The sequence below is a fragment of the Strix aluco genome, chromosome 4, assembly GCF_031877795.1.
Source record: "Strix aluco isolate bStrAlu1 chromosome 4, bStrAlu1.hap1, whole genome shotgun sequence".
In the NCBI taxonomy this organism is placed as follows: domain Eukaryota; kingdom Metazoa; phylum Chordata; class Aves; order Strigiformes; family Strigidae; genus Strix; species Strix aluco.
This window is the reverse complement of record NC_133934.1, coordinates 27,324,050-27,335,184: the sequence shown is the minus strand read 5'-3', so window position 1 is coordinate 27,335,184 and position 11,135 is coordinate 27,324,050. Positions and strand designations below refer to the sequence as shown.

Here is an 11,135-nt window from a genome sequence, read left to right as displayed (position 1 = left end):
TAGGCTCCTCTCTAATTTAATAACAGCATACCATTAAAGGAACAGTAGACTGCCCCCATAACAGCAGTCTTAGAGCACAAAAATTTGCTCAGAAGTAACACAGCATTTTGCTTACAGTAATTACAGAAGTATTCATTTGCCTTCCACTCCCAGTACGGAGAACCAACTTAGATGACCAAATTGGTTTTTAAATCAGTGGTGCAAAAAGCTGAACAGTCTGATGTCACCACTCAAAAAATATACCATGTAACATGAAAGAGTCTAGAATAGTGTTGAAGAACTTAAATGGTAGTAAGCAGGTCTAGATTTCTGCTCTGATTAGACACCATTGTCGCAGTGCTTATTCTTGGGTTAAGTATTGAAGGAAAGGGTCATAAATTTTTGCACTTTAGAAGGCAAAAATTCCCTATAGTTCAGAAATGTACAAGACATTATGTCCCCATTCAGAAGCAGCAGTGGGGAACAGAAGAACATGCACACATACACACAAGGACAGCATTCTGCTCAACTTCCAGGTTCAAGCATCAGTATGTTGTTAGAGAAAATAAGCTTGAAGAGCCTAGCAAATTACATTTAACACTCCTTTTATTGCAGTAGAAATTTTAGTTTTTATAAAATCTTCAAATTACAGGATATACATATAGTGAATCTCGTTGCAAGTCTTTAGCAGCTGTAGAGCATTACTGCATGCAGTTGCTTCTGCAGTGTGCAAATGTTCTATAAATAGCTAATCATGTTCAGAGAGCAAGACAAGTAGTCAAAGAATATTCAATCACCTATTGGTTCATAAGTACCAAGAGGTTGAGCAAAAAATGAAATAAGTTTATAAACACATGGTTCTGATCTAACAAACTAATACAACTGGGAAGTCTGAATGATATTCACATCACAGACAAGATAACTCAATAGATACAGGAAAATACTTTGCTTCAAGACTTTTCAGAAGTGTTTCATATAAGATTTCTCTGGCCAGGAAAAAGTAGTTAAGTACAGTGCTACACAAGTTTACAAAAAGCCAATGAAACCCATTTAATTTTATGCAATTAGAATACTAACTACAGAAGATTAGGCAAATACTTTGCCTTGAATTTATGGAAAGAAGTTGTGTTCAGACAGATAGTATTTTTTCCACGACCTACCTTTCAGCTGCTGAGTGAATGCATAATCAGCACTCAATTTAATATTCACTTCTGTAGTCACGACACTGACTTCAGATCAATCAGATGGATTTATGCCAAAAATTCTACACCCATTTGTTTCAGAAGCTGCCTAAACAGGTGTAATCCTTTATGCAAATTTCCCATCACAATGAAAGTCTCAGAAACTGGAAGAACAATTTATATAGAGCTAGCTACAGATTAATTTTCTATAAAGCTGACATGCTTGAATTACTGCAGTCTCACATTTGTGTGGACACAAGAACAAACCTGCAATGATTCTGCAAAAGTTACTTCGTTTACATTGATTAGTTCACTTAAGGGATGGTTAAAAGTTTAAGCAGTGCATCTTTGTCTGAAAAACCTGCAAGTCAGCAATTTGGCTTGGTAAAACATCTTGTTATGACAAGATAACTGCACAGAGTTTTCCGTGATCAGAGTCTTGATATTTCTTCCAACAATGTAATGTAAGACTATGTCACAAGGTAGAAACTTAGATCTTTTTAAGTAGTATTAATAAAAATAGCCTCTCCTTCAGAAAAGGTGTTAACTATGTCAGCTTGATAGGTTTTAGTCTCTTTTGTTAAATTCAGAGGGCTGTATTTTTACATTGAGTATAGTAATTTAGACAAAATGGTTCTACAGAGACATTTAGTAAGCAGAAGAATACTGTCCAAAGTGTACTGCATAGGTATGTGTACCAACTGCTACCCACTGGAAACATCATCGTACAGTAGCTATAGTTCCAACTAACATAAGACTGCTGAGCACAGACAAAGTTTTAATCAACCTCAAACAATCCTTGATTCCTAAAAAAATAATTCCATATGACTGGGCATGTTTTGGATAGGATGCAGCTATTTTTTTTCACCAATTAACAATACATCACAGTAATTTTAAGTTTCCATGACTTGCTTTTGATATGCTAAATTTCGTATTATCTCCAAGAAAAGCATATACACATTTTTACACAGCCTGAAGTGAGATCAGTGTAAAACCGGGAATTTATCATCATCAGCAGAAGTGCCAGCTGCTCATAATGTTCACAAAACACAAGTGCCTGAAATTTGGCTATGCAACAGTTGGTGCCAATCTGCTTATAAAGGAAATGCTGCTGAGGCATAGTCTTCTTACAAAAACAGGGCATGAGGGCTTCATTATTAAATGTTCAACAACAATCCTCAGCTCGGTGAAGAGAGTCCTGAAAAAAATCAAATTTAAAGAGTTTTAAAATCCTACAGCATTTATCAGAAATATCATTTATATCTTTTTCATTCACTTCTTAACACCCCACACACACTCTAGTTAGCAAGTTCTTTAGATCAACTCAGTGTTGCAGTATCTTGCAAGAGCTTCAGAATTCTTGTCCTTTAAACATTAACATTTTAATTAACTTTAGTTCAGCAGCTTCCAGCTGAATAAAGACAGCAGATAAATTCCACCTTCAAGAAAAAAAACACCATTAAGAAAAAAAGAAAGAGTAATGCTTTATCAGATATAGTGTAAGCAGTTGGGAGGTAATTGCGTGTTTGCACCGCTTATTGCCAGAAGCAAGAAGTCTGCACTCTAGAAGCAACTATTAGCAGACAGACACGAGAAATAAAAACAACAGCAGTTTCCCTTAAAACTACATAAATGCGAGCAAAACATCTTGGATAAACTAGTTCTATTGAAGGCTAGTTTTAGGATTGCACAACTTAAAATATTTTTAAGATACCAAAGTAGTAAAGTGCCTTCATGGATTTTTTTTTTTGTTTAAAAAAATACATGTACTAAGATGGAGCAATTGATTTCTAACATTAAGTTTATGATTCTCAGACCTGTCTTTGCATACCGTGGCAGCCAAAGCCACTTCCTTGGTACTTCAGCAAACCATTTTCTGACTGAGCAGTGATCAGATGGGAAAGTATGTTCACAAAATCTTACACTATGCAAACACTTATCATAGGAAGAGTTCTGAGGAAACACTAACCTGAGCAAATCATCATAAAAATATTTATGGTTTCAAAGTTTAAAGCAATAGTATTGGCTCGACCAACTTTCAAACAAAATCAATAAGGCTCTGTTTCAATTATAATTAACCTGACTTACAAATTTAACTGAAGGAGATAATGAACATGTTTAAGATTACAGATTTTTTTTATCCATCAACATTACACAAGTTCATAAGTGCCTGTTCATGTGGAAACTTTGCCTCAGACAGACCTGGAATCTAAAAATAAGGGTATCGTTCTGGTAAATTGTTGCAGAACAATTAAGATTTCCTTCTCCCAAAATGTAGTTTCAATTGCACAAGCATGTTCTGAAAGCTCCCATTCAAGGATGGTGGTACATTTCAGAAAATTTCAGGTACATGAAATAAATGTAACCTTGAACCAGTTGTTCTTTTTTTAGCATCCAGGTGTACTCAACATTCTGTAATTATCATTTGCAGACTTAGTATTATGAGTTATATACTCATTTTAGAATGAAAGATTTCTGAATGCCTAAACACTATACAGTTAAACATTAGCTTCTGAAATCAATTTAGTGCTTACCGACAGTATGGATTTCGCCGAGAGGAGTAGCGTAATGTAAGAAATCTATAGTAAATGAATGGCTGGAGCAGGCTCCCTTGCCCACTGAAAGAACAGAAAATAGAGTTTAATACCAAATGACCAAAAAAAAAAAATCAGGAATTTTCCTAATAAAAGCAAGCAAACTACTTAGGCACAAAAGAAACTAGATTGCAGTCACATTGGTTCAGATAATCTAGATCTGACAAGTACATAACCATACACTTACAAAAGCAGAAACTCACATTATAGAATAAAACTACTCAATGGTGCAGTTAAAGAAGTGCTGTTCTTATATTGATTTTATATTTATGCAGGTTTTTTTACATGCCTCATTTCTAGTGGTAGGCAAAGAATCACAGAAGTGACAGTGGACACCTGTTCAGTATTACAGAAAAACTTGCTGGTCAAGCACAGAAATTGGCTGACATAGAAATCCAGTTACAGCAAGCTTTTTCAGCTCCAATTGTAGCACTCCAAATATCCGGACCATATTTCTAGTATCTTTTGCAAGACTTCTCACACTGTAGACTATTATAGATGTGTTGAGACAATAATGCCAAGCTGATAACTGACTATTCCAGTCACAATGAAATTAGGTTTTGATACTTTACAAAGCTGCTGTTTCACATGATGGTGCTAATATAGTGAAAGGGTAGCATATAAACCATACATAGCAAAGCACAGAAAAACCACAAGTTTAAAGACTGAAGCTTCTTTATATAACACAATATTAAAAAGCTCTGTTTGAAGCTGAACATAACAGTTCCAGTAACTAGAGCTCCTTCAAGTACAAGCAATATCTTTACCCAGAAGCAAAAATATGAAGTGAAAAGGAAAGTAAGCTACAGGAGGGGGGAAAAAAGGAAACCTTGCACCTGTACAACAGTATTTACAAGCAATTTAATATGCTAAAACAGTTTAAAGAACAAATTCTCACAATAACTGTGTTTAACCGTTATACAATTTTAAAATTTGGTATGTGATCTTTTATAAGCTTCCGTATCTACTAGATGACATACCAAGGAGCAACACTTCACATACTGAATTCTCCAGAGACAGGAAAAAAAGTTTTCCTAAAGAGAAGTTTAAAGCACTTGAGAGTTTCAGATACTGGATACAAAGCGTGTCTGTCAGTTGTTAAGTAGCCTTAAATGAAATGGAATCCTTCAGGGCTGGAGCACTGAAGTGTTCAGCTGACATATCAAAAGATAAAGACAAATTATGCATTCTATCAGCTTCCAGGAAGATAAAGCCTCCCTTCTGCTGCCTGCGAGACCACTGAAGGCAAATGCTCTCACTGTGCTATGACCTGTATAGATCAAAGGGCATTATTCCCCCTCCAAATATTAAAAGACAAGGACCCAAACTTCAGTGACAGGCAGGTCATTATGCCTGTATAACTTCAGTAGGATTTCAACATGCATACGCTCAAGACCCCTAAAATGAATTCAACAGGCTGCACAGCAGGCAAAGCCAAACAGAATCAAAAAAAGAGCCAAGGGTCACTGGGCAGAAGTAACACAGTAACAACATAACCTACTCCTGTGCTTGCACACTTTTAGCACAGTGAAATTTCATGCCACTTAAATTTCTGTAACCTAATAGTCGAAATAAGAGTTCACTTTCAGCGAAGCTGAAGATCTTAATATTCTGTTACACTGACCAAAATTAAAACTTACTGAACAGTGTAAAAGAACACAAGTCACACACCTGAAAAAAAACTTTGATTTGACCCAACAATATCACCCATGCTATGAGAGAGAAGGTTTTTTGGTGCTCTGTTACATCAGAGTGAATGTTTTTTTGATTTCATGATGCACCAACTTGAGAAGTCTAGCAACCAAATAAATTTAACTCTAAGTTCAAAACTTGGTTAACCAGAACCATACAAATGGAGATCTGTGACCCACAGAGAACTCAACTGCAAAAAGTAATCTTGTGTAGAAGGTTTCTAATTCTGAAAATATTTATGGTAATTCTTACCTGAAGAGCATGAAAACTGTAGCTGGCATCAGGAAAATTTCATTGCAAGCAATGAATTTTAGAATATTCTGTTGATTAGCATTCAATTTCTCTAAAAGATTTCTCAGAAAGGGCAGACTATTTGAACTTCGTGCCTTTAAAGAAGAAAAAAAGATCACCAGAAATCATAGAAGTTACACCTGTCTTCTCTAGCACAAAGAAATCAAAATACTAACAATTATAATTTACAACTAATTTCAGCATTTTAAGACTAGATCCTTTAAAGGTATTGAGATTAGTATCCCAAAGAAAAATATTGGAAGCCCGAAACTCCATAATTACAGAGAATTCAATCAAAACCATGAGGCGTTGCGATTCCCTTGCCCACCCATTTTAGGTTCAAACTGCAGAAAGATGGCCACAAGCCTTATCCTGTCCTCTAGGAGGAAGTACCTCTGGTAGCATGACAGCCCAGTTAGGAACACCAAAGGCTGGAGTTACATTAAGCCGAACAAGGCGGTTCACAGAATCACAGAATCATCTAGGTTGGAAAAGACCTTGAAGATCATTCAGTCCAACCATTAACCTAACACTGACCGTCCTCAACTACACCATATCCCTCAGTGCTATGTCAATGTGACTCAAACACCTCCAGGGATGGGGACTCCACCACCTCCCTGGGCAGCCCATTCCAACACCTTACAACCTGTTCTGTAAAGAAATACTTCCTAAGCCAGTTCACTGAGCAGCAGGTCCAACTGGCAAGTATTTTGCTTGGTAGCCTTACCCTGCAGTCTGGTATTTTACCACTGAAATAGAACATTAAATTTCACAGGCTATGGTTTAGCTTGAAAAAGACATGTCTTAAGTTTCAGCTTAACTGTTACACAGCATTTTCTTCCTTCAAAGAACAGCATTTGAAGAAAAAAATGTCAACTCCCAGCATATCATTGAATCATAACAGAAGGGGGGAAAAAAAACCAAAACCACCCAATCCAAAAAAAAAGACTTCTCAGATTCTCTGTGCTGAGATTCCATACTACAGTTTCTCTAACCCCTCTAGTGTAGCTAAAGGAAAACACAGCTGTAACTCAAACCTGTTATAAACCCCCAAGAGTACCAACAGTATTAATCATATCATACAGCATATCATACTTACATCAAGAACCTTCTTTGTATATGTGGCAGCATGAAGCAAAGAGAACAGCAGAACTGGAAAAATACTCACTGAAGCAAGCGATAAGGAAAATTACAGGCTGCACAAGTGCTTCATTTCTCTGTGATGTTATGCTAACACACAAGTCATAGCTTGATGGTTCTTTGCAAGAGGCTGGCTGGAATGACCTATACTGATTAAGACATGTATAGGTCTAACATCTATATTTACAGCTCTTCCCTTTGTTTCTTACACATCTTCCCTAAACATTTTTATTATCTTCAAAATGTGTGTGTATGCAGAAGTACAACATACACCATTACACAGCAATGCATTTCTACCGAAATGCATTCTTTCTGCATAAGAGACACATGTGAGGTTACCTCTTAAAAATCTATCAGACATATGTAGTCATAATATTTTTTTATCAAGATGTAACCAAATGCATTTCTTTACCAAAGAACATGCAGTTGCCAGCCATTCAGATTTTAGAGAGCAAGAACATAGACATTCCTCTGCCAGAGGCATTTTAAGAGTAGGACACGAAGCATACATGTAGCACAAAGTCAGCTCTTAAGTATCACCCTTGACAAGTCACAGAGTAAGCCTTTTTTTGCAGACATTATCTGTTTAATAACTTACCTGAAAAAGCTACTACTGAATAATTTTGTCTCTACATGATATATGTCCTAGTTCCAGTGAGAGGTCATATATAAGTCCTGTACTGGTAATAAATGAAAGTTACCAACTTCTCTCAAGTATCACTTGAGGCTAGTCATAAAATCCACTGAACTCAGTTTCAGGAAAAGAAAACGTAAGTAGCCAGAGACTGCAGTGCACTAGTTATAGAAGTGATTAATCTGAATATGAATCAATCAACATAAGCGTCTCCTATTTTACATAGGGCATGCTCTATGAATAGCAAACCTATTCTAGTTTAAACTAGTTTTTCAAATCAGGACATGTGATGAAAAGTTTTTAAGATCTTTATAAACATTACCATGATGACACAAGTAAAGGATACTTGTTACAGGGTAGGAATTCACAAAGATAAGAGAGTACAACAGGTAGTGGCAGCTGTCCTCCAGCAAAGCCTGGGCCAGAAACGCCCTGCTAAGCTGAAAGTGCGGTAGCCTTTGGTGTAGTCGGAGGGCACTAGTAAGAGCATTTGCCAGCAAGGCACGCTGATAAAAGCTTGCTGCTTCATGCAACCTGCAAATCATCAGAGGAGACGTTACCATAGGAACCAAGCCCCTGCTGAGAAGTCTTCCACCCTTGAGAATTGCATCACAATTGCACAATACCCAAAGTATTTCTATTATGGTACATAAGCCCTATTACCAAAACACAGCTCAAAAACTGGTAACGCCGACTTAATGCAGGTGATAAAGATAAAACAACTCATTATATTTCTCCGTAACTACACATAAAAACATGCGTTTGCCACGGCTTTACAGTTGCTTGACACATTTTCCAAACACACCTATAAGTGTTTTAAACCAGTCTAAAAATCTGTAAACTGTTCTGACAAAAAGCATCCAAGCAAGCTGAATAACAGAAGTTTACCCTTACATGAAAAACAACTCTATGAAAAGGGAGTGTTGTTACTTTGTAAATTTTTAATGCTATTCTACAATATTACAATACATACCCTAGAAGAGGCAGGACAAATAGAGCTGAGCAGTAAACTGTGAACAAGCGGGAAATCCACATTGCTGTATCCAACTTGTTAGCCATTAGAAATTGCTACATTAGAAGAAGAAAAGAAAAAACCCAACCCCCACAGAAGTTGGTATCTTAATATTTGCATACAATATTCTTCCCTTCTATATGAAATTACAAGTCTTTCTCCAGCCTTGAATAGAAGCAAATTATAGCTTGAAGCAAAACCCATCTTTTTGTGCCATGATACTTAACTTACATGATGGCACTAACCAGATCAAAAATAGCTAGGCTTCCTCAGAACCAAAAGGCTCCTTTGTACACTACAACTAAATACAGCACTAAAATCTTCTGTGAAGGTAGTTTTTCTATACAAACCAATCTCACTAAACAGTCAGCTTCAAAAATGTTATCATGAAAGGTCTTTAGACCTGACTGACTTTTGCATCTATTGCTTTGAGGTTCCTTTTAGAATACACTGCACACATCTGGAGCTAAATCTCCACAATTCTTACTGAGGGGAAAAGAAGAGGAGGTCAGGTAAAGTCAGCATAACTACATCATAAGGAGGGTGGCATCATTGAGGCCTACATATTCATGGCCTCAAAAAGCTTTTAACATTAACGTAGCACCTCTCCTGTCATTGGGCTCTCCTTAACCACAGTCCTCTTCACTCCGGATAGAGTCCCTGTACCAGAAAGGCTCTAATGAAACACAGCACGCTTTTGGTTATTAGGTCCTTAAGAGTCATCAGCTTCCTTTCACCTGAAAAAGCTCAAGATTTTTTTCTGAATTTGAACCAGCTTTTGAAGACCGCTCTTTCCTCTGTTCCTAGACCCTTATGAAAGGGACCAGAAAACAACCTAACTAACCTGCAAGCGTCTTCAAATCATATAAATGCAGACGACGTATAGTTGCTGCCACACGGAATTATCTTTAATTGAGACATTTTTCAAGAACGACAGTGCTGCAACAACACCTTTCTAATCAGTAAGTGAAAGAGCCGCTTCCCCCTGCCCGTACCCGGGCGAGCAGTCGGCCATACTGCCGTTCCAGCAGGACCCTCCCAGCAGCACATGCGGCGCCCGCGTTGCCGGAGAAGCACCGTGGCCGGCCCAGGACCCTCACGCTCCCGCCCACAAGAGTTGGGCCAGCACCGCGGCCTGCTCTCGCCCACCCCACGGCCTGGGGCTCCTTACCACGGCTCCGCCGCCAGCCCCGCCTTGCATGGGCCCATTCTGCGTGGAGTCCGCCATGGCCAACCTGCGGGGAGAGAAGCGCCTCAGCTAGGGCACGGGCGGCACGGCCGCTACCCCCCGAGCTCGAGTTTCTGACCCGGCCGCCCGCGACCCACCGCGAGTGCCACAAACGGCAAAGCACCGCCGCCGCCGCGCGCCCGCCGGATGCGGCCAAATGTTACTTCCGGATGGGCGCAAGGCCTGCCGGGTAATGTAGGCCCAGCGACGCGACACTTCCGACCGCGCCTGGTGACGTCACGGGCCTTTCCGGGGAGCGGCAGCCCTTCGAGGGTGGAAGGGTGCCTGCTCGCGAGGGGCCGTGCAGGGGGGCACTCGCCTCTTCCTCCGCCACAGCTCCTCCGTGCGGCGTCTTGTCAGCTCCCGGGCCCTCCTGCCCACAGCAGCCCCAACCTCCACTGCTCAGCTCGCCCTGTAGGGTCTATGTAGGGGTACGTCTGTGTTGTGGCAGAACAGCAGCAGTATTAGTGCGCGCTTCGGCGCTGCTCTGGCGAGTGTTTGTGCACTGAGCGCCAAACAGGCTTTCCAGAGCCATTTAGCGAGATACTGTCTTAGTGCTGTGCGTCGGCAATGTAAACGGGAATCTTAAAGTCCCAGGTCCCTGGCCGGGCGCTCTCTGCTTCCCTGATGCTGTGGTAGCACGGTGATGTCACACAAAAATGATGCAATGCACTGATTAAATATCATGCTGCCTTAGGCTGTGTTCATGTATTTCAGTATTACTGGTTCCATGTAATGCAAAAAGGCAAAAAAAAGCCTCTTCAAATCTGTGTGTGCCCAAACATTCATACTGTGAGTGGTATTACATTAAAATGCAGCAGCTTTGAAATACGTTTCTAAAATCTTTGGTCAATAATCGTTAAACCTAAGGACCTAAGCTAAGGACCTTTAATCAAGCACAGGTGCAATGTTGACAGGAGCAGTGAGCTGGATAGCACAAAGCAGAAGCCTGCTAGCTCTGCAACATGTAGCATATGCCATAAACAAGGTCTTGGAAAGGGTTAATCCTCCATTAATCTGACCCTTGTCTTAATACCGATTTTGGTTTTTAATGGTCTGTGCCAGATAGCTATGCAAACATGTTTCTGTTCTCAGCTGCAAGTCTGTAAATCTAGTATAACTCGGCTGCCGTGGTTATCAAAGCAAAAGAAAACAAACTGCAGGCCTCAAGACTGACACCTCTGACTTTTTTCTGAGGCTCCTGTAGCCTGGCGGTTTGTACTCCTGGGTTTCCCACGGATGCGCAGCAGGTTCCCCCTTCTGGCAGCGTGGGGTCCAGGACAGCAAGCCATCTGCTCCAGTTTCTAATCATTCCCAGATGCTTTCGATTACTCTTCAGCAGCAAAAAAGGTATTTTTGTGACCAAGGATGTTGGAATCAACAG

The 11,135-nt window shown here is 39.7% G+C and overlaps 1 protein-coding gene across 2 annotated transcripts; it reads right to left on the bottom strand.

Annotated features, from left to right (window-relative positions):
• Positions 1-567: 567 nt before the first annotated feature.
• TMEM33 (transmembrane protein 33) lies at positions 568-9,921 on the bottom strand. Of its 2 annotated transcripts, XM_074822422.1 has the most exons (8): positions 9,850-9,921; positions 9,695-9,758; positions 8,485-8,579; positions 7,858-8,045; positions 6,837-6,904; positions 5,699-5,832; positions 3,695-3,778; positions 568-2,358 (listed from the first exon to the last, which is right to left on the bottom strand). In XM_074822422.1, the coding sequence occupies exons 2-8, from the start codon at positions 9,749-9,751 to the stop codon at positions 2,229-2,231; spliced, it is 756 nt and encodes a 251-aa protein (XP_074678523.1). In that variant the 5' UTR covers positions 9,752-9,758; positions 9,850-9,921; the 3' UTR covers positions 568-2,228. The 2 variants fall into 2 exon arrangements, with proteins under 2 accessions (XP_074678523.1, XP_074678522.1); XM_074822421.1 differs by lacking the exons at positions 9,695-9,758; positions 9,850-9,921 and adding an exon at positions 9,475-9,677.
• Positions 9,922-11,135: the final 1,214 nt, after the last annotated feature.

Bases quoted from the DNA above. Each gene is read 5' to 3' on its own strand.
- TMEM33 (XM_074822421.1), bottom strand. From the start codon at position 9,573: ATGTGCTGCTGGGAGGGTCCTGCTGGAACGGCAGTATGGCCGACTGCT. The intron at 8,580-9,474 runs GTGTTGTTGCAG...CTTCTAATGTAG, and splicing joins TTCACTTACTGATTAGAAAG to CAATTTCTAATGGCTAACAA. The intron at 3,779-5,698 runs GTAAGAATTACC...CTGTTCTTTCAG, and splicing joins ACAGTTTTCATGCTCTTCAG to TGGGCAAGGGAGCCTGCTCC.